At 48.9% G+C, this 22303-nt stretch overlaps 2 protein-coding genes across 7 annotated transcripts in view; one reads left to right on the forward strand and one right to left on the reverse strand.

Moving 5' to 3' along the window:
- Window positions 1–11325, reverse strand: part of DCUN1D2 (defective in cullin neddylation 1 domain containing 2) — a 48103-nt gene extending 36778 nt beyond the window's left edge. The window contains exon 1 of one of the 4 annotated variants that reach the window (XM_056555824.1): window positions 11187–11325. Coding sequence is in view for 1 of the 4 variants with exons in the window: in XM_056555823.1 (XP_056411798.1) it covers window positions 11187–11189 (3 nt within the window). In the remaining 3 variants the exon portion in view is untranslated. Of the gene's footprint in view, window positions 1–10842; window positions 10973–11186 lie in introns of those variants that run through there. The other 3 variants (XM_056555823.1, XM_056555826.1, XM_056555825.1) reach the window with 3 other exon arrangements.
- Window positions 10958–22303, forward strand: part of TMCO3 (transmembrane and coiled-coil domains 3) — a 41861-nt gene continuing 30515 nt past the window's right edge. The window contains exons 1-5 of one of the 3 annotated variants that reach the window (XM_056555816.1): window positions 10958–11038; window positions 12833–13345; window positions 17532–17711; window positions 20423–20608; window positions 20851–20979. In XM_056555816.1, coding sequence (XP_056411791.1) covers window positions 12908–13345; window positions 17532–17711; window positions 20423–20608; window positions 20851–20979 — 933 coding nt within the window. In that variant the 5' untranslated portion in view covers window positions 10958–11038; window positions 12833–12907. Of the gene's footprint in view, window positions 11039–11218; window positions 11363–11585; window positions 11704–12832; window positions 13346–17531; window positions 17712–20422; window positions 20609–20850; window positions 20980–22303 lie in introns of those variants that run through there. The other 2 variants (XM_056555815.1, XM_056555814.1) reach the window with 2 other exon arrangements.

The raw sequence follows: 22303 nt of genomic DNA on the forward strand, positions 1-22303 counted from the left end.
ACTTCATGAGAACGGTCGTTAAAGTCAGAAAAAAAAAGACCGACGTCCGTTCTCGATGGGGAGCAACGGCAGTGTGAAAGGGACCTTATTGTAATGTACTCTGTAATGCATTTACGATCCCCATCCGCCTTCATTCTACAAGCACACAACTGATTTCACAATATATTATTTATTAAGAACCAGTAAAAGTACAGCGTGAAATAGCCTACTCAGCATGAGAACGCAGCATGTTTCCCTACTACTCACACATCACATTTCAGCTAAATATTTGGTTAGCATCCTCTTGTATATAAAGACACTATAATGTACTTCGTATTGCTAAAGCCTGGTAAACATGCCAAACCTGTTTAATGGGAAACGCCAATCCAATTGCTAACGTCTTTATCCATATGACTATTTTAAGTGCCCACCTTACAGTGATCACCCACTATTTATCTGTGCTCCTTTTCTGCTGATCATCTGATGGCAGAAGGGCATGATTCCCCCCAGCATCTTCTCTGCTGGCTTCTACTCATTTCTTAAGTTGCCGATGACCCAGGGTGGTCATAAGTCTCCTAAATATAATTTGTATAGGGGTGTCCCAACTCAACCCTACCCTAACAGGAGGTGTTGAGAGAAAAAAAGGGTCAGACATGACCGATTTTCACATGCCCGATTCTTTCAGCTATAAAAATTGCTAATTCCTCTACATCAGCTCTGAAGGCAAAAGGGCAGCTGGAAAGGACATTTCCGCCTTTGTGTACATAAAGGTTATTCCTTGTATAGGTAGAGGCGAGCTCTACAACTTTCTATTATACTTTGTGTTTCAACTATTTCAAGATCGCTGCTTGCTGACAGTAACTGGAAACTGGCATAAAGACCATACAGACTTACTGATGGAGCCCCATTCACATGACATTCTGCTGGTACGTTGCCTTTACATTTAAGAAAACCATAGCTGCTATCAGAATAAGTTTAGTACATTAAAGCATTAGTGTCATTTGTAAAAACTTTTGACATGCTGTCTAGTTTGGTCACAAGTTATAATCCAGTGAAGTGCGCTGCCCAGCTGTCAATCAAATCAGACTCCTTTTACAGCATTAGTCTATTGAGTAAGAGAATTGGGGTTAAAATAACTGGCGATCGATCGCAACAGGTCTCAGAAATAAAACTTGGTGCAATCTAAACTTTTGACTTGTCTAGGCAACATGTAAATGTTATTTTCAAATGGCATTAATGCTTTAAAGGCAATAGGGGAGAAAATGAAGGGCTGTCGAAAAGAAAAACTGTCTTTGTTGTCCATAGCAACCACTGACAGCTTTTCGAGAGCAGAATACAAAATTAAAGTGGTGTTTTTCTTTTAGGGCAAGTCACAAATTATCCTTAGAAAGTTATTGATTATCTCCCAAAATAATTCCACAGTATACACCTTAAAGGAGTAGTCCAGTGGTGACTCAGTAGTGAGCAACTTATCCCCTATCCTAATGATAGGGGATAAGTTGCAGATCGCGGGGGTCCGACCGCTGGGGCCCCCTGCGATCTCCTGTACGGAGCCCCGACAGCCCGCGGGAAGGGGGCGTGTCGACCTCCGCACGAGGCGGCGGCTGACACGCCCCCCTCAATACAACTCTATGGCAGAGCCGAAGTGCTGTCTTCGGCAATCTCCGGCTCTGCCATTGAGATGTATTGAGGGGGCGTGTCGGCCGCCGCTTCGTGCGGAGGTCGACACCCGCTATCTGGGCAGAGAGCCGGGGCTCCGTACAGAGAGATCGCAGGGGGCCCCAGCGGTCGGACCCCCCACGATCTCAAACTTATCGCCTATCCTTAGGATAGGGGATACGTTTTTCACCACTGGACTACCCCTTTAATACGTCTTGGACAGTATCTCCACATATCAGTGACTGTCGGCGCACCACGGAAACATGAAATGAATGAGGAGAGTTTGTGAATCCTATGCGGTTCTGCGTTTGCTCCTCCCCTCAGCTGTTAGGAGATTGCTAAACATACAGCGCTGGGCAGAACACAACTCTGCACCTCACACTTCCCTTAGCTCCACTCCGGTCTCTCATCAGCTCCGCTCCCCTACACAGCTCCCTCCTGGCACCTCCCTCAGCAGGTAGATCTACACAGCCCGGCTCCTGTCATGACAGTAGGGACATAGATGTGCACAGCATGACAGGAGGGACATAGAGCTGCACACAGCCCCTGTCATGGGGACGTAGATCTACGTACTCATGAAAGGAGCGGGGCTGTGCAGATCTACGTCCCCATGACAGGAGCGGGGCTGTGCACATCTACGTCCCCATGACAGGAGCGGGGCTGTGTGCACATCTACATCCCCATGACAGGAGCGGGGCTGTGCACATCTACGTCCCCATGACAGGAGCGGGGCTGTGCACATCTACGTCCCCATGACAGGAGCGGGGCAGTGCAGATCAACGTCCCCATGACAGGAGCGGGGCAGTGCAGATCAACGTCCCCATGACAGGAGCGGGGCAGTGCAGATCTACGTCCCCCCATGACAGGAGCGGGGCTGTGTGCACATCTACGTCCCCATGACAGGAGCGGGGCTGTGTGCACATCTACATCCCCATGACAGGAGCGGGGCTGTGCACATCTACGTCCCCATGACAGGAGCGGGGCAGTGCAGATCAACGTCCCCATGACAGGAGCGGGGCAGTGCAGATCAACGTCCCCATGACAGGAGCGGGGCAGTGCAGATCAACGTCCCCATGACAGGAGCAGGGCAGTGCAGATCAACGTCCCCATGACAGGAGTGGGGCAGTGCAGATCTACGTCCCCATGACAGGAGCGGGGCTGTGTGCACATCTACGTCCCCATGACAGGAGCGGGGCTGTGCACATCTACGTCCCCATGACAGGAGCGGGGCTGTGCACATCTACGTCCCCATGACAGGAGCGGGGCTGTGCACATCTTCGTCCCCATGACAGGAGCGGGGCTGTGCACATCTACGTCCCCATGACAGGAGCGGGGCTGTGCACATCTACGTCCCCATGACAGGAGCGGGGCTGTGCACATCTACGTCCCCATGACAGGAGCGGGGCTGTGCACATCTACGTCCCCATGACAGGAGCGGGGCAGTGCACATCTACGTCCCCATGACAGGAGCGGGGCTGTGCACATCTACGTCCCCATGACAGGAGCGGGGCAGTGCACATCTACGTCCCCATGACAGGAGCGGGGCTGTGCACATCTACGTCCCCATGACAGGAGCGGGGCTGTGCACATCTACGTCTCCATGACAGGAGCGGGGCTGTGCAGATCTACGTCTCCATGACAGGAACGGGGCTGTGCAGATCTACGTCTCCTTGACAGGAACGGGGCTGTGCAGATCTACGTCCCCATGACAGGAACGGGGCTGTGCAGATCTACGTCCCCATGACAGGAGCGGGGCAGTGCAGATCTACGTCCCCATGACAGGAGCGGGGCAGTGCAGATCAACGTCCCCATGACAGGAGCGGGGCAGTGCAGATCTACGTCCCCATGACAGGAGCGGGGCTGTGCACATCTACGTCCCCATGACAGGAGCGGGGCTGTGCACATCTACGTCCCCATGACAGGAGCGGGGCAGTGCAGATCTACGTCCCCATGACAGGAGCGGGGCAGTGCACATCTACGTCCCCATGACAGGAGCGGGGCTGTGCACATCTACGTCCCCATGACAGGAGCGGGGCTGTGCACATCTACGTCCCCATGACAGGAGCGGGGACATCTACGTCCCCATGACAGTGACTGTCGGCGCACCACGGAAACATGAAATGAATGAGGAGAGTTTGTGAATCCTATGCGGTTCTGCGTTTGCTCCTCCCCTCAGCTGTTAGGAGATTGCTAAACATACAGCGCTGGGCAGAACACAACTCTGCACCTCACACTTCCCTTAGCTCCACTCCGGTCTCTCATCAGCTCCGCTCCCCTACACAGCTCCCTCCTGGCACCTCCCTCAGCAGGTAGATCTACACAGCCCGGCTCCTGTCATGACAGCAGGGACATAGATGTGCACAGCATGACAGGAGGGACATAGAGCTGCACACAGCCCCTGTCATGGGGACGTAGATCTACGTACTCATGACAGGAGCGGGGCTGTGTGCACATCTACGTCCCCATGACAGGAGCGGGGCTGTGCAGATCTACGTCCCCCCATGACAGGAGCGGGGCTGTGTGCACATCTACGTCCCCATGACAGGAGCGGGGCTGTGCACATCTACGTCCCCATGACAGGAGCGGGCTGTGCACATCTACGTCCCCATGACAGGAGCGGGGCTGTGCACATCTACGTCCCCATGACAGGAGCGGGGCTGTGCACATCTACGTCCCCATGACAGGAGCGGGGCTGTGCACATCTACGTCCCCATGACAGGAGCGGGGCTGTGCAGATCTACGTCCCCATGACAGGAGCGGGGCTGTGCAGATCTACGTCCCCATGACAGGAGCGGGGCTGTGCAGATCTACGTCCCCATGACAGGAGCGGGGCTGTGCAGATCTACGTCCCCATGACAGGAGCGGGGCTGTGCAGATCTACGTCCCCATGACAGGAGCGGGGCTGTGCAGATCTACGTCCCCATGACAGGAGCGGGGCTGTGCAGATCTACGTCCCCATGACAGGAGCGGGGCTGTGCAGATCTACGTCCCCATGACAGGAGCGGGGCTGTGCAGATCTACGTCCCCATGACAGGAGCGGGGCTGTGCAGATCTACGTCCCCATGACAGGAGCAGGGCTGTGCAGATCTACGTCCCCATGACAGGAGCGGGGCTGTGCAGATCTACGTCCCCATGACAGGAGCGGGGCTGAGCAGTTCTACATCCCCATGACTGAAGTGGGGCCGTGTGCAGATCTACGTCCCCATGACAGGAGCGGGGCTGAGCAGTTCTACATCCCCATGACTGAAGTGGGGCCGTGTGCAGATCTACGTCCCTCCTGCTGAAGGAGGTGAGAGCTGAGGGAGGTGCAGAGTTGCGTCCTGCCCAGCTCTGCCTTCCTCTCGCCTCGCTGTATGTTCGACAGTCTCCGGACAACTGAGGGGAGGACGCAGTTCTGCCCCTCACAGTGGCATCATGTTTAGACAATCTGGGGCAGATTTCTGAAAAGTGTCCTTGTTGACCATAGCAACCAATCAGCACAGCTTTAATTTTTCAAGACCAGTTTTCCCTTTTGCTATGTGAGGAAGTGGCTTGAATATTTTCCCAAGCCCATCAAATTAAAGGCGTTATCCAAACTCAGCAGTACTATGGTCCCTACAAGTCCCATGTACATGCAGCACAGACAGAAAAGGAAAAAACCATAAAAATGTTTTTTTAAAAACAGCGTAGCCTGAGGTCCGCTATGCTCTAAGGCTCTAACGCCTTTCTTCTCTAACATCAGGCCCGCTCTGCTGGTTGACTGGCACACCTCTAATGTTCGAGGTGCTATATAAAAGGTGGTTATTTTTTTATATATTAGAATAAAGGCACTAAATCCAAGTACAAAGGTATGACTTGCATGTGACAGATGCACTTAAAGGAGTAGTCCAGTGGTGACTCAGTGGTGAGCAACTTATCCCCTATCCTAAGGATAGGGGATAAGTTGCAGATCGCGGGGGTCCGACCGCTGGGGCCCCCTGCGATCTCCTGTACGGAGCCCCGACAGCCCGCGGGAAGGGGGCATGTCGACCTCCGCATGAGGCGGCGGCCGACACGCCCCCTCAATACAACTCTATGGCAGAGCCGAAGCGCTGCCTTCGGCAATCTCCGGCTCTGCCATAGAGATGTATTGAGGGGGCGTGTCGGCCGCCGCCTCGTGAGGGGGTCGACACCAGCTATCTCGGCGGAGAGCCGGGGCCCCGTACAGAGAGATCGCAGGGGGCCCCAGCGGTCGGCCCCCCCGCGATCTCAAACTTAGCCCCTATCCTTAGGATAGGGGATAAGTTTTTCACCACTGGACTACCCCTTTAAAGAGGTACTCCGGTGGGAAAAAAAATAAAAAATTCTACATTAACTGGTGCCAGAAAGTTAAACAGATTTGTAAATTGCTTTTATAAAAAAAATCTTTACCCTTCCAGTACTTTTTAGCAGCTGTATGCTACAGAGGAAATTCTTTTCTTTTTGAATTTCTTTTGTCTTGTCCACAGTGCTCTCTGCTGACACCTGATGCCCGTATCATGAACTGTCCAGAGCAGGAGAAAATCCTCATAGCAAACCTATGCTGCTCTGGACAGTTCCTGACACGGACAGAGGTGTCACCAGAGAGCACTGTGGACAAGACAAAAAAGAAATTCAAAAAGAAAATCATTTCCTCTGTAGCATACAGCTGCTAAAAAGGGAATTTTTTTTTATATAGAAGTAATTTACAAATCTGTTTAACTTTCTTGCACCAGTTGATTTAAAAAAAAAAAAAAAAAAAGTCACCATTTCATACTGCACCCATCTTGCACCACTTTTGTTCATAGTCCTCTCTTGACGAGGCCTGATGGGTGCATTTGTTGCTTTTAACATTTTTCTTAAGCCTATTTCACAGAATCATAATTTTGGTACATTTTTTTTTTCGATTACAGCCACAAATCCTGGTGTGACTGCAGGTCTTCTGTAGAGATGAGCGAACTTACAGTAAATTCGATTCGTCACGAACTTCTCGGCTCGGCAGTTGATGCCTTAGCCTGCATAAATGAGTTCTGCTTTCAGGTGCTCCGGTGGGCTGGAAAAGGTGGATACAGTTGTAGGAAAGAGTCTCCTAGGACTGTATCCACCTTTTCCAGCCCATGGGAGCACCTGAAAGCTGAACTCATTTATGCAGGATAACTCATCAACTGCCGAGCCGAGAAGTTTGTGACAAATTGAATTTACTGTAAGTTCGCTCATCTCTAGTCTTCTGCCATAAACATCATAATAAAGGCTTCAGTTCAGGACCTGGGACATAATCCCCAGACGATTTTTACATCACAGCAGACTGGTGATTATGAGTCGGCTCCATTATGCTCAGCACTGAGGCGGACGCTCATGACTTCAGCGTTCTCATACTGTGCACGCTGTAATTGGTTTTACTGTCAAATAAATTAGCTGCATGTCTTCTATGGCACAGATGCCCGGCAGACCAGGACCTGTGAGGTGCTGTCTGCTAAGGCAACATAGTTGAAGGGGTTGTCCCACTTACAGCATTTATAAGTGATAAATGTCTGGCTGATGGGACTCCGCCAAGCAAGAGAATGGTGGTCCTGAGTGCACTGGCATAACCAGCACTCCATACAGTGCTATAGGACCTAGACCAGTGGTCTTCAAACTGTGGCCCTCCAGATGTTGCAAAACTACAATTCCCAGCATGCCCGGACAGCCTTTGTCTGTCCGGGCATGCTGGGAGTTGTAGTTTTGCAACATCTGGAGGGCCACAGTTTGAAGACCGCTGACCTAGACGGTGGAGCATGGTGTTCTGCTACAGCTGTCATTTCCTGGCCTGAAATGCCCCTGTAATACATGGTAAGGAAAGTCCACTAGAGCCTCTACTTGTGAGGGGGGGGGGTCTCCTCTCCAGAACTCATTTATGCAGGCTAAAGTCAGCAACTGCCGAGCCGAGAAGTTTGTGACGAATCGAATCACTGTAACTTCGCTCATTTCTAAATACCAGTGTTTTTTATTTTATGATATGAATTGTTAATATACCGCAATACCAGTGAGTGTATACCCTGTTGGGGACAGAGGGCATATGCCCTCCGCCCGTTCCCTTCCTATAAAACAGGGCCACAGCGTAGCGGGTCGGACCCGCCACCTAGCTACGGCCAGGAACCGTGGCTAGTAGAGTGCGGTATTAACCCTTTAGACGTGGTGTTCAAAGTTGATCGCTGCATCTAAAGTGAAAGTAAACTATTCCCGGCTAGCTCAGTGGGCCACCGCAGCGTCCCAAACAGCTGGAGGACACGAGGAGGGTCCCCTACCTTCCTCCTACGTGTCCGATCCCCGAATGATTGCTCCGTGCCTAAGATCCAGGCATGAGCAGTCAAGCAGCAGAATCACTGATCAATATTATCTTCTGGGATAACAAAGATCGTTGTAAAAGTTCAGTGTGTGCAGTGTTATAGCCCCCTATAAATATAACATTACAAGAAAAGAAAAAAAAAGAAAGTGAAAAAAAAAAAAAAAGTTAATAAAGATCATTTAACCCTTCCCCTAATAAAAGTTATTTATACTGAGGTAGGAGTGCACCCTTTTCTGCCCCGAAGGTGTCATATGTGTTGAGGTAGGAGTGCCCCCTCTCTGGCCTTGGAGCAGTCATAGGTACTGAGGTAGGAGTTCCCCCCCATCAGGTGCCAGAGCTGTCATTACGTGCTGAGGTAGGAGTTCCCCCCTATCTGGTCACTAAGGTGTCGTATATGTTGAACTAGGATTGCCACCTTTCTGGTCCTAGAGCCGTCGTGTGTGGCAGTAGGAGTACCCCATTTCTGGCCTGGGGCTGTCATGAGTGTAGAGCAGTGTTTCCCAACCAGAGTGCCTCCAGCTGTTGTAACAGCTGAAGGCACCCTGGTTGGGAAACACTGGTGTAGAGGTAGGAGTTCCCCCCATCTGTCCCCACAGCTGTCAAATGTTGAGGTAGGAGTGCCCCCTTTCAGGTCCCACAGCGGTCATATATGTTGAGGTAGGAGTACCACCCTATCTGGCCCCACAGCAGTCATATGTGTGGCGGTAGGAGTGCCCCCCCATCTGGCCCCAGAGCTGTCATATGTTGAGGTAGGAGTGCCCCCCTGTCTGGCCCCACAGCAGTCACATGTGTTGAGGTAGGAGTGCCCCCCCATCTGGCCCCAGAGTGGTCATATATGTGTGGCGGTAGGAGTGCCCCCCTATCTGTCCCCAGAGCGGTCATATATGTTGAGGTAGGAGTGCCCCCCTATCTGTCCCCAGAGCGGTCATATATGTTGAGGTAGGAGTGCCCCCCTATCTGTCCCCAGAGGGGTCATATATGTTGAGGTAGGAGTGCCCCCCTATCTGTCCCCAGAGCGGTCATATATGTTGAGGTAGGAGTGCCTCCCTATCTGTCCCCAGAGCGGTCATATATGTTGAGGTAGGAGTGCCCCCCCCATCTGTCCCCAGAGCGGTCATATATGTTGAGGTAGGAGTGCCCCCCCCATCTGTCCCCAGAGCGGTCATATATGTTGAGGTAGGAGTGCCCCCCTATCTGTCCCCAGAGGGGTCATATATGTTGAGGTAGGAGTGCCCCCCTATCTGTCCCCAGAGCGGTCATATATGTTGAGGTAGGAGTGCCTCCCTATCTGTCCCCAGAGCGGTCATATATGTTGAGGTAGGAGTGCCCCCCTATCTGTCCCCAGAGCGGTCATATATGTTGAGGTAGGAGTGCCCCCCCCATCTGTCCCCAGAGGGGTCATATATGTTGAGGTAGGAGTGCCCCCCTATCTGTCCCCAGAGGGGTCATATATGTTGAGGTAGGAGTGCCCCCCTGTCCCCAGAGCGGTCATATATGTTGAGGTAGGAGTGCCCCCCTATCTGTCCCCAGAGGGGTCATATATGTTGAGGTAGGAGTGCCCCCCTGTCCCCAGAGGGGTCATATATGTTGAGGTAGGAGTGCCCCCCTGTCCCCAGAGCGGTCATATATGTTGAGGTAGGAGTGCCCCCCTATCTGTCCCCAGAGGGGTCATATATGTTGAGGTAGGAGTGCCCCCCTGTCCCCAGAGCGGTCATATATGTTGAGGTAGGAGTGCCCCCCTGTCCCCAGAGCGGTCATATATGTTGAGGTAGGAGTGCCCCCCTGTCCCCAGAGCGGTCATATATGTTGAGGTAGGAGTGCCCCCCTATCTGTCCCCAGAGCGGTCATATATGTTGAGGTAGGAGTGCCCCCCTATCTGTCCCCAGAGCGGTCATATATGTTGAGGTAGGAGTGCCCCCCTGTCCCCAGAGCGGTCATATATGTTGAGGTAGGAGTGCCCCCCTATCTGTCCCCAGAGGGGTCATATATGTTGAGGTAGGAGTGCCCCCCTATCTGTCCCCAGAGGGGTCATATATGTTGAGGTAGGAGTGCCCCCCTGTCCCCAGAGCGGTCATATATGTTGAGGTAGGAGTGCCCCCCTATCTGTCCCCAGAGGGGTCATATATGTTGAGGTAGGAGTGCCCCCCTGTCCCCAGAGCGGTCATATATGTTGAGGTAGGAGTGCCCCCCTGTCCCCAGAGCGGTCATATATGTTGAGGTAGGAGTGCCCCCCTGTCCCCAGAGCGGTCATATATGTTGAGGTAGGAGTGCCCCCCTATCTGTCCCCAGAGCGGTCATATATGTTGAGGTAGGAGTGCCCCCTATCTGTCCCCAGAGCGATCACATATATGCTGAGGTAGGAGTGCCCCCCTGTCCCCAGAGCGGTCATATATGTTGAGGTAGGAGTGCCCCCCTATCTGTCCCCAGAGGGGTCATATATGTTGAGGTAGGAGTGCCCCCCTATCTGTCCCCAGAGGGGTCATATATGTTGAGGTAGGAGTGCCCCCCTGTCCCCAGAGCGGTCATATATGTTGAGGTAGGAGTGCCCCCCTATCTGTCCCCAGAGCGGTCATATATGTTGAGGTAGGAGTGCCCCCTATCTGTCCCCAGAGCGGTCATATATGTTGAGGTAGGAGTGCCCCCTATCTGTCCCCAGAGCGATCACATATATGCTGAGGTAGGAGTGCCCCCTTAAGTTTTCTATACACAAGGACCCCAGTGTGTAGAGCTCTGGTGACAGCGGGTAAACACACGGGAGGGCTTCTACACGGATTGAATGTCTGGCACCAGCCGGTCCGGCCTATCCACTAGTCGTGTAGCCGGGCCCCGAGCAGTACGTGCCCTCACCAGCGGAAGCATTACGAGGCATGCCCGGCTAGAGCCCCCCGAGCCCCGGAGCCTACCTGTCCCCGGCCCAGCTCACACCTCCACCGGCCCAAATAAGGGAAAGGCGAGCGCTGCGAGCGGCTCCCAAAATACCAGCCCCTCCCCCGCCAGCCGTGTCACTCCAAGTTGGCCGCAGTTCACACACGTGAGCGGTGCCGCCCGGTGGGCAGAGGCAGGCTGTGTCAGTGAGGTGGCCTCCCCCGGCCGTACACGGTATAATAACACAGTCCCCGCCCGGGAGTACGTCGCCCGTTCCAGCGGCGCCCTTCCCCCAGTCACCGGGGCCCCTCCTCCACACCACAATCCTGAGCGGACCCCCCCCCCCCCCGGCACACACCGCCTCCCTCCTGCCCCCACCTACCATTTTATCTCCACCGGATCGCCCAACTCCGCGGCTCGGAGGTGCTGGACGCGCATGCGCAGTTGTTGCTGGGAGATGCCGCCCACTTTCACAAGGAATACCGGGAGTTGTAGTCTCCCGTTTGTCGCTTACAGCGGTAGTAGGAGGAAGGGACTATGGAAACTATAACCAGAGTGGTTAGTAATCTGTGAGTCGTATATAGCTACACGGTACAGGTAGTGACGTGTCATAGCACGTATACAGGTATATTCATTGTCATACTAAGGACACGGCTGTGCACCGGAATGACGACTACGGAGTTGTGTGCTGATGACGTGCAATGTTGTGTAAGGAAACTGCCCGGTGACGTCATTGCTTGCCTACAGTTCCCAGAACACATTGCGCGGCGCGATCTGATGACGTAGTTGTGTTTATGGCCCGGGGCTGTACAGTGTGACTAGTGCCGCCTGGTGACGCTGGCATAGAGGGAGAGCCCAGCAATGAGAGGGCTGCGAGCCGTGCTGCCCCTACGAGCCAGGTAGGAGTGACATGGCTGGCATCACTGCTGTCATAGTGTACACCAGTGCACTCCAGATGTGGCGAAAACTACAACTCCCAGGAGAGTTGTAGTTTTCCACATCTGGCTGTCCGGGCATGCTGGGACTTGTGGTTTTGTAGCAGCTGTTTATACTGGCATGCTGAGAGTTGTAGTGTTGCCAACATCTGGAGGTTTGGGCATGCTGAGAGTTGTAGTTTTGCAACATCTGGAGGTCCACAGTTTGGAGACCACTGGTGTACACTGTACCCAATAGCGGACACATCCTAGTCCAGTGGTCTTCAACCTGCGGACCTCCAGATGTTTCAAAACTACAACTCCCAGCATGCCCGGACAGCCATCGGCTGTCCGGGCATGCTGGAAGTTGTAGTTTTGAAACATCTGGAGGTCCGCAGGTTGAAGACCACTGTCCTAGTCCATGCTTGGACCTTTTAGTGTTATTTAGCTCTATATATGTATATTCACACCAACAAGTTAGTGTAGCTTTGTAATATGTAGCTTGCAGTAGAGTCTCCTGTCTTCTAGTTTCACAATGATGGGTGATCTAGTCTGTGCTGAAGCTCCCGCCAGTGGCCCAGCACGTAGGGTATGGACCAGTGTTTCCCAACCAGGGTGCCTCCAGCTGTGGCCAAACTACAACTCCGAGCATGCCCGGACAGCCAAAGGCTCTCCGGGCATGCTGGGAGGTGTAGTTTGGCCACAGCTGGAGACACCCTGGTTGAGAAACACTGGTATGGACAGTAAGGCTGAGGGTTGACCAGCAGGTGACATGTCTAGTGTCCTATTCGCATTCCAACAGAAAAAAACCGGTTCTGATCTAGTAAGGAGTTGTCGTTACAGTGTGTCAGCTCTCTGGCAACTATATGCAGCTAAAGAACATGTACCTTGTGACCTGGATTAGGCTGGTCAGTTCTCTTCTAAACTGCGATTTTGCGACAGATGTGAACAGGACGGGATCTGGCGGTACTGTAAACATTCACTGTTCGTTCTTGTATATATTTGCGGAATGCAATGAATTGCCCACCGTCTATCCTAACCTAAAATAACAGTACAATAAGCCTAGATTTATATCTTTTGCTTTTATAATGATACTATATGCAATGTCTTTTAGAGATTTAACAATGTGCGACAACACTGCTAAACCAGCAGAAGATGTGTGAGCGGATGGCATAACTGCTAGACCACCATGAAGACCTGCGTCCTGTGGCTATTACCCTTGCAGCTACTTTTTCATGTATTGTATGCGGCAGAACATGACGGTGTGGCAAGACACGCCATTAAACTGCACAGAGGTAAGGGAGCCACTGCCAGCCAGAGAAAAGAATGGCTGCTGAACAACTGCAGGAAGCTGTCTGGTCTCCTCCATCAGAAGAACGTAGTCCTCAACAAGCTGAAGAACGCCATCAAAGCGGTGGAGAAGGACCCGGGGCTGTCTCCAGAGGAGAAGCTCTTCCAAGTTCACACCTTTGAAATCTTCCAGAAGGAGCTGAATGAGAGTGAGAACTCCGTGTTCCAGGCCGTCCATGGGCTCCGCAGAGCATTGCAGGGAGACTATAAAGATGTGGTGAACATGAAGGAGAGCAGCAGGCAGAGGCTGGAAGCTTTACGAGAAGCCGCCATAAAGGTTTGTACTTTACCAAATCAAATCACCTGGATGTTAAAGGGGTTCTCCACTGCCCTGCCTTCCGGAGCTCCGCTCGCAGCGTCCGGAAGTTTATTACTGTGAACGCTGTGTGCGGGATTCCGTGTTCGAGGCCGCCCCCTCGTGACGTCACGCCCACTACCTGTTACCTTGCCATACAGCAACCACCTGCAATTGAAAAAGGGAGCTGTGACTCCCGAAACGCGTATTGCTTTATATTTATTTATTATTTTCTTTGTTTTCTTATGCTGTAAGAATAAATTATTTTGCATCAATACCCCCCGACTTGGGTTACTTCCTTGGGAGCGCCATCGCAGCTTTTTTTCTCCTATACTTCTGCCTCGTGATGTCACGACCGCCCCCTCAACGAAACTCTATGGGAAGGGGGCGTGACAGCGGTCGCGCCCCCTTCCCATAGACTTTCGTTAAGGGGGCGGGCATGACGTCACACAGAAGCCCGCACACAGTGTTCGGCGTAATAAACTTCCGGACGCTGCCAGCAGAGCTCCGGAAGGCAGGGCAGTGGAGAACCCCTTTAAAAGGGGTACTCTGGTGGAAAACATAATTTTTTTAAATCAACTGGTGCCAGAAAGTTAAACAGATTTGTAAATGACTTCTATTAAAAAAATCTTTACCCTTCCAGTACTTTTAAGCAGCTGTATGCTACAGAGGAAATTCTTTTATTTTTGAATTTCTTTTTTGTCTTGTCCACAGTGCTCTCTGCTGACATCTGATGCCCATATCAGGAACTGTCCAGAGCTGGAGAAAATCCCCATAACAAACCTATGTTGCTCTGGACAGTTACTGACACAGACAGAGGTGTCAGCAGAGAGCACTGTGGACAAGACAAAAAAGTAATTCAAAAAGAACAGAATTTCCTTTGTAGCATTCAGCTGCTAAAAAGTACTGGAAGTAATTTACAAATCTGTTTAACTTTCTGGCACCAGTTGATAAAAAAAAAAAAAAAAAATTATTGTTTTCCACTGGAGTACCCCTTTAAATTGGATATAATAACCAGTTCTTGTAAGGTACTATGACAACCTGCCTCCAGTTCTGCTGCTCACACTAGTGCAGTGTTTCCCAACCTGGTGCCTCCAGCTGTGGCAAAACTACAACTCCCAGCATGCCCAAACAGACAACGGCTGGGAGTTGTAGTTTTGCCACAGCTGGAGGCACCCTGGTTGGGAAACACTGCACTATTATTAGACTATTGGACATCCAATGGACCATTCCATTTTATCGTGCCTAATGTCAGACAGATCCGGAAGTGTTTGCGAGTGTAAACAATGGAGACCAGGGGGTTCTTCATCCATAGATGTCCATATGTGATATACATACATGACCGGGTGCATGTACAAGAGGCCACATATGTGATACTCCTAAAGATAATCCAGCTCCTTCACAGCTACAAGTATGAAAGAAAAAAAAACAGTGTAAGGCTGCATTCACACCTCGTTTTTTACATACGGGTGCCGGATCCGGCTGGGGTACCGGAGGGCCTGGTTTGCCCCTCCCCCAGCCGGATCCGACCGTATACTACGGTTTTAGGTCAGGTCCAAAACCGGATACGGGTCAAAACTGAGCCGACCGGAGTCACCATTTGACTCCGGTCGGCTCATTAAAGTAAATGGAGTCACGGGCTGATCCGGCCGGGGTACGGGAGCGCCCGGTTTTGCCCCTCCCCCAGCTGGATCCGACACCCGTATGTAAAAAACGAGGTGTGAATGCAGCCTAAAGTACATTGGGGGAGGTTTATTCCACTGTCTCATGATACGTTCACATGTATATAATCCGCTGCGGATTTTCAGCACCAGAAAATTTACATGCAAATTTTCTACAGACCCACAATCCCCTAGCTGCTGAAGGCTGAGCTCTGATTGGTTGCTATGGGTAACAAAGAGAATCTTACCATAAAACAGCTTAATTAATCTCCCCCAATGTTTTGCTGGTACATCACTGGTATATGTGGGAATATTGGCAATAAGATGAAGTATACTGAGGCATACTGCCAGTGGGCTCATTTTGTTTAATGGACCGAATGTAGTCTACTTAATTTATCAAAACCTGTGCGGAGAAAAGTGGAGCAGTTGCCGACAGCAACCTAAGATGTGGGCAAGTGTGCACAATGGCCCAGATTCATCAATCTGCCTGATGTAGCCATAACAACCAATCACAGCTCAGCTTTCATTTTAGAATTGAAAGCTGAGCTGTGATTGGTTGTTATGGGCAATACCAGACAGTTTTTGTTTCAGGCAGATTGATAAATCTGGGCCAATGTGAACACTGTTGTACTATACCATAAGGATAAGGAAACCACAGACATCTATTATTTACACTGGTAGCAAGCCTTACTTTTTAGTTAAGTTTACTGTTTAGTTAAGTTTTTACGAGTTGTTAAATGGTTTCTTTGCAATGTGCTTAAAGGGGTAATCCAGTGGAAAACATTATAATTTTTTTTAATCAACTAGTGCCAGAAAGTTAAACAGATTTGTAAATTATTGAAAAATAATTGAATAGTAAGCGCTGTATTATACACACAAGTTACAAACTGACCTGTAGATAGTACGGTTGCTGATAAAAATCGGTGGTTGCGGTGTAAGTGTAATGATCCCACAGCAATGCTGTTACAGCGCGATCGCTGTGTATAGCAGTGAAGGAGGTGCCGCTCTCCAGATACGTGGGCTCCCTGAAGTGGTGTTCCAGAGGTTGCAAGTGGTTCTTACTGAATTGACTCCCGGATGTAGCGGGTTACTTCTTTTAATGTTGTTTCCCAGAGTGTTACTTCATGAAGGGTCCGGTCTCTAGGAAGGAGCGTGGATTGAAGTGGGAGCGCGCCCCGGCCGCTACCAACTTGCACGCACGCTACGATCAGGTTAAGGTTCAAACTGAGAACCACTTGCAACCTCTGGAACACCACTTCAGGGAGCCCACGTATCTGCAGAGCGGCACCTCCTTCACTGCTATACACAGCGATCGCGCTGTAACAGCATTGCTGTGGGATCATTACACTTACACCGCAACCACCGATTTTTATCAGCAGCCGTACTATCTACAGGTCAGTTTGTAACTTGTGTGTATAATACAGCGCTTACTATTCAATTATTTTTCAGTATATTACTTTATACACAGTGTGCATCCATAGGGGAGCACATTTATAGTAAAGCAGCAGTACAATCACACATCAAACCAGACCCATCCAGCGCTAGTGATCTTTTTTTATTCTCTAAGATTTGTAAATTACTTCTATTTAAAAATCTTAATCCTTCCAGTACTTATCAGCTGCTGTATGCTCCAGAGGAAGTTGTATTTATTTTTGAATTTCTTTTCTGTCTGACCACAGTGCTCTCTGCTGACACCGCTGTCCATGTCAGGAACTGTCCAGAGCAGGAACAAATCCCCATAGCAAACCTATCCTGTTCTGGACAGTTCCTGACATGGACAGAGGTGTCAGCAGAGAGCACTGTGGTCAGAAAATAAATTAAAAAAGAAAAGAACTTCCTCTGGTATATACATCAGCTGATAAGTACTGGGAGGATTAAGATTTTTAAATAGAAGTAATTTACAAATCTGCTTAACTTTCTGCCACCAGTTGATTTAAAAAAATAATAATAATAATTTTTCCCCCGGAGTACACCTTTAATGTATCTGCTTTTAGCAGTTTTGGAATTGAAACTCTTAAATATCATAAAGGGAATTCTGAGCTAATAGGGCATCTCTAGCATACCACAACCTATTCAATGTGTTCTAGGTAATGCCCCATATCTCCTGTGGTAGCGCTGTAGAAAAACTGAACAGTAGAATAGGATCCCCTACAGACTACAACTGATATCTATGGTTCCTAGTAGCAGGACTCTCCATGGATTTCTGATTGTTAGTGGACACCAGGATTCTTGTATGTTAAAAACCTTTTTAAAGGAACCTGTTGTGATTTTCATGCTGCCTGAACCACGATTCATTGGGGTGGTCCTTGGGGCTTCTTTCAGTCCCACCAGCTTATATAGGGAGAGTTATGTCAAACAAGGTCGGTAGCGCAGGCAGAAACTGCTAGGACCCCCTGATGAGTCATGATTCGGGCAGCATTAAAGTCATGACAGTTTCCCTTTAATCTAACCAGCAAAGTGTCACTAAGCCTGAATCGTGTTTTTTTTTTTTTTGTTTTGTTTTTTAGGAAGAAAAGGAATATGTAGAGCTTCTGGCAGCTGAGAAACATCAGGTGGAAGCCATGAAGAATATGCAGCATCAAAATAAAAGCTGGTCCATGCTCGATGAGATTCTTGAAGATGTCCGGAAAGCAGCAGATCGACTGGAAGAAGAAATAGAGGACCACGCTTTTGATGATAATAAAGCGGTAAGAATTGTTCTAATGTGTATTCACTGATGTTAGGAGAAATGGGGAAATTGAGCTGACCACTCCACACACTAGTGGATCAACACATGCACAGAAACTGGAGATGTGGTTCTCAGGAAAAGTCCGACAGCAGAGTTGATTCCTGTCCATCCATCTACTGAATGTACGTATTAGCTGCAACTCTCTTTTCAATTGGGGAACAATGACTTCCTAAAAGTGCTTCATGGCAAAGCAGTCAGGAGAAGTTGTAGGCCATCATTACTGAGGTCAGGGAAATCCCTAGCAACAGCTTGCACCTTTAGCGGCCAGGTATGACACTTTTCATTTTGTAAAGAGTATGTGTACAGAAAATTACAGAGGGAAAAAAGCGCTCAGATCCAAGGCCCACCACCTTTATTTATAAGGGAGAGGACTCACCCGGTGTACGTGGAGCGGCACCTATTTAAAGGTCACCAACCCCACTAACACCCACAAGCCTAGGCAGCAGTCGGATTAATCAACACAGAACGTAACCTCTTCATAAATCCACAGATCTGGAGAGCGCGTAGTCTTCCGGGGACAAATAAATGCCCGTAGAATACCAGTATAAAAACAAAATCCAAAACGTTCAAAATGACCAGCGCTCGATGAAGTAGGACTGAATAGAATATAGTGAAAAGTAAGGAGTTATTGCACTTACTCCACAGTGGGGGATCTAGGTGGTTATTTCACCAAAGATACCCCCTCCACATTAGCTTGCATCACTCAGCCCCGATAAGGATACCAATTCACAGCGCCAAGACAGGACTGTTCCAGTGAATTCATTATTTACTTAAAGGGTAGCTCCCACCATCCTATTTTTTTTTTGCTAGCCCGTTTCCCCCCCCCCCCCCCCCCCACTACGGCACTAGCCCGTTCCCTCCTCCCCCCCCCCCCCACCCCGCATACCCCGTTCCCTCCTCCCCCCCCCCCCCCCCCCACCCCGCATACCCCGTTCCCTCATTACACTTGCATATACTGCAGAGTCCGGCTGCGGGCGTGCAGGGACAGCGGCGGAAACGAGGCGGTGGTGATGTGCAGGAGGAGTGGCCTCCCAGCCAGTGGCCGGGGAGCCAATGTGCTCGCTCCCGCCTGTCTGATTGACAGGCAGGGAGCGAGTGCAGCCTAACTGAAAAAGGACTGATTGCCACTCCAAAATCAGTCCTTTTTCAGTGGCCGGTTTTTAAATGTAAATTAAACCTTTTTTAATGAAAAAAAAAAATAATAAAAGTATATTAGAGATATCTTGTAGTACATAAGTACTACAACATATCAAAAAATAAAGTTGGTGACAGGGCCCATTTAATTGAGTGCCCCTGTAAGTACCAATATGTGGGAAGAACCATTAACAGTCTTAGGCAACGTTTAAATAAGCATCGATCTAACATTGTTAATGGTTTTCCACTACACAGTGTCTCTAGACTTTAGTGAGTGTCATAATAAGGATCCTACACTAATGACAGTGACCCCATTAGAAAAAATAGGTAAAAAGAACTATAAAATGCTGTGCCAAAAGGAGATGTATTGGATCTTTAGGCTCAACACGCTCCAACCACATGGGTTAAATGAGTCACTGGAACATGTATATTAAAAGGGGTGTTATACATTTTATGTATAATGTATAATACATTAATGTTTTTTTTCTGCTTTATGCATTTTATGTATAAATATATATTTCTTAAATTTTATGCTAGGAAATTTTAATTAATGTATAACAGATTTTAAAAATTATGATATAATTATGGATAGTCATTGTATATTATCATATATATATACCGTATATATAAAAAGATCTATTTTAGATCATTGTCCCTCATGACACCGGCGCTTTCCGTTATAAAGAAAAGGGAAATGAACATCATATAAATGTAAATGTAAGTTATGGCATTTGGAAAGCCCTACCTTTTAAGTTAAATTGTGCTCCAAGATGAAACGCATATACTAAATTTAAATAATATCTGATAAAAGGTTAAGCCATCTGTGCGGGTCGGCTCTCTGTGCGTTCTGGGTTGGGACGCACGGAGATCCGATCATGCTCTCTTTGCGCGTGTCTGTTCTCTGTGCGTTCCAGGCTGGGACGCATGGGGTTAGACATAGCGCATGCGCCAGATAAGTAATCCAGTCACATGGCCGTCATCGAACAGATCCGGACATGTGACCGCGGTCATGTGAACAAGAAACCGGAAGTGATGTAGAAAAAGGAAGGCGCCGGTGTCTGAGGAGACGCTGTGTAAGTATAAATTGAACCACTGTTTTATTATAAATGTAAACCTCAGGAAGAAGGTAGTTTTTAGCCTTTGAAACGCGTTGCTATGTTTATTAAATGAATCCTGGCTGTCCCGGCGCTGTGAATTGGTATCCTGATCGGGGCTGAGTGATGCAAGCTAACGTGGAGGGGGTATCTTTGGTGAAATAACCACCTAGATCCCCCACTGTGGAGTAAGTGCAATAACTCCTTACTTTTCACTATATTCTATTCAGTCCTACTTCATTGAGCGATGGTCATTTTTTACGTTTTGTTTTTTGTTTTTATACTTTTCATTTTGTAACCTGGGTATTATTGATAATGTGTATATTTTGATATTCATGTGTAGCCTCCCAATTTATACTTTGTTGTGTTTCTTTATAATAGACTTGGTTTACTAGTATGTTACAAAAAGGTCCTATCTTACTAGACTTTGTATTGTTAATAGGTTCGTGGTGTAAATGTTGAGGCTGTCCTACGTGTAGAAGAAGATGAAGTAAAGAGGAATACATCTCAGCACGTGGTAGAGGATGACTTGGGACTCAGTATGCTGATTGACTCTCAAAATAACCAGTACATCTTGACCAAACCCAGGGATTCTACCATACCACGCGCTGACCACCATTTCATTAAGGTACTGTAACAGTGTGTGCTCACTGTATAGCCAATCCTTCATATCACTTCATTACTACTTATAAGAAAGCCTCTTTAGATTCCAAAATCTGTACATTCTGTCACTTTATTGTTTTACACATGCACAGGTCCATGTAAGCTTCTAAGCATTAGATAGCTTTTTTCTTACTGTTAGGTGTAAGCTATTGGGCAACGGAAATTGTTGTTGAAGAATCAACTAATGCAGAACTTTTTGTCCTTTAGGATATTGTGACGATAGTAATGGTGTCTCTGCCTTGTGGATGGGTATGTTCCATGATCGGACTGCCAACAATGTTTGGCTATATCATCTGTGGTGTTCTTCTAGGACCGTCGGGATTGAACAGTATAAAGGTAATTTAATCTATTGGGGTAAAAGTGTTTTAAAGTGACCTTTGACTTTAGGTTGTGCTGTAGCGCTGTATTTATGAGAACCAGTCAGCTCTCTAGATATGCTTGTGTTCCTCATGAAATAACAATTTTGATATAGCTTTTCTTGGAACCTTAAAGGGGTACCCCACCCCTAGACACCTTATCCCCTATCCAAAGGATAGGGGATAAGATGTCTGATCGCGGGGTTCCGCCTCTGGGGACCCGATCTCTGCTGTGGCACCCCAGACATCCGGTGCACGGAGCAAACTTCACTCCGTGCCAGATGTCAGGCAATGTGGGGTGGAGGTTTGTGACCTCACGGCCACGCCCCCTCAATGCAAGTCTATGGGGAGTGGTGTGGTCGTCACGCCCCTTCCCATAGACTTGCATTGAGGGGACGTGGCCGTGACAACACGAGCGGGGCATGGCCGGTACATCACAAGCCTCCAATGCTCTAAACGAACACCGGGTGAAGCAAGTAGATAGTTGCAGGTAGAGGATAAAAAGTCTAGGGGTGGAGTTGTGCAGCTCCTCCTGGAAATATGACAAAATAGGCATCTGGGGTATTATCTTTCCCTTTGTCAGTAGGGGGTGCACCTGTTCAGTCTGACAGCATTATGTAATATTGATTAATGAATACACTTACAGTATGCTTTCCAATCTTGGTTATATTTAATTTGATGATTTGTCTGCATTTGGATACTTTATGAATGACTAGAAGTTCTGTGTTGGGTGACCGTTCTAGAAGGCTCTAGTAAGTATCTTCTATGGCAGGAAGGTTTGTCGTGGCTATCTAAGTACACATAGTGTGGGATTTATCAAAATCTGCATCTAGCACACTGAATGAATTCCCTGCCAGCACGCGGGTACACTTGATTTAAGGTTCATACAAAAGGAAGAATAAGAGGAGGCACTCATGATTTCAAGGTGCAGTAGTTTTCTTTTATTCACGGTGCACCTGTGCTTCCACCTTGGCGTCCTGCGGATGCTATATCGCTCCAAGCATGCACCGTGAATAAAAGAAAACTACTGCACCTTGAAATCGTGAGTGCCTCCTCTTATTCTTCTTTTTGTATGAACTTTGCATCTTCTGCTCTGGAGGATTGAGCACCTTGAGAGGTTGCAGTTAGTGGACTGCTTGGCTACTACTCTGAGTGTTTGGCAACTTGCTCAAGTTTGCCAGAGCCTATGAACGACCTTCTATAGCTTATAGACCACAGACGTCAGGGCTGGTCTCTCTCTACTCTATCTCACACTTGATTTAAGGAGTGGCATCTAAAGCTGCCTGCACTCCTCTTTCACACAA

This window comes from Hyla sarda, chromosome 2 (genome assembly GCF_029499605.1).
Source record: "Hyla sarda isolate aHylSar1 chromosome 2, aHylSar1.hap1, whole genome shotgun sequence".
Lineage (NCBI taxonomy): Eukaryota > Metazoa > Chordata > Amphibia > Anura > Hylidae > Hyla > Hyla sarda.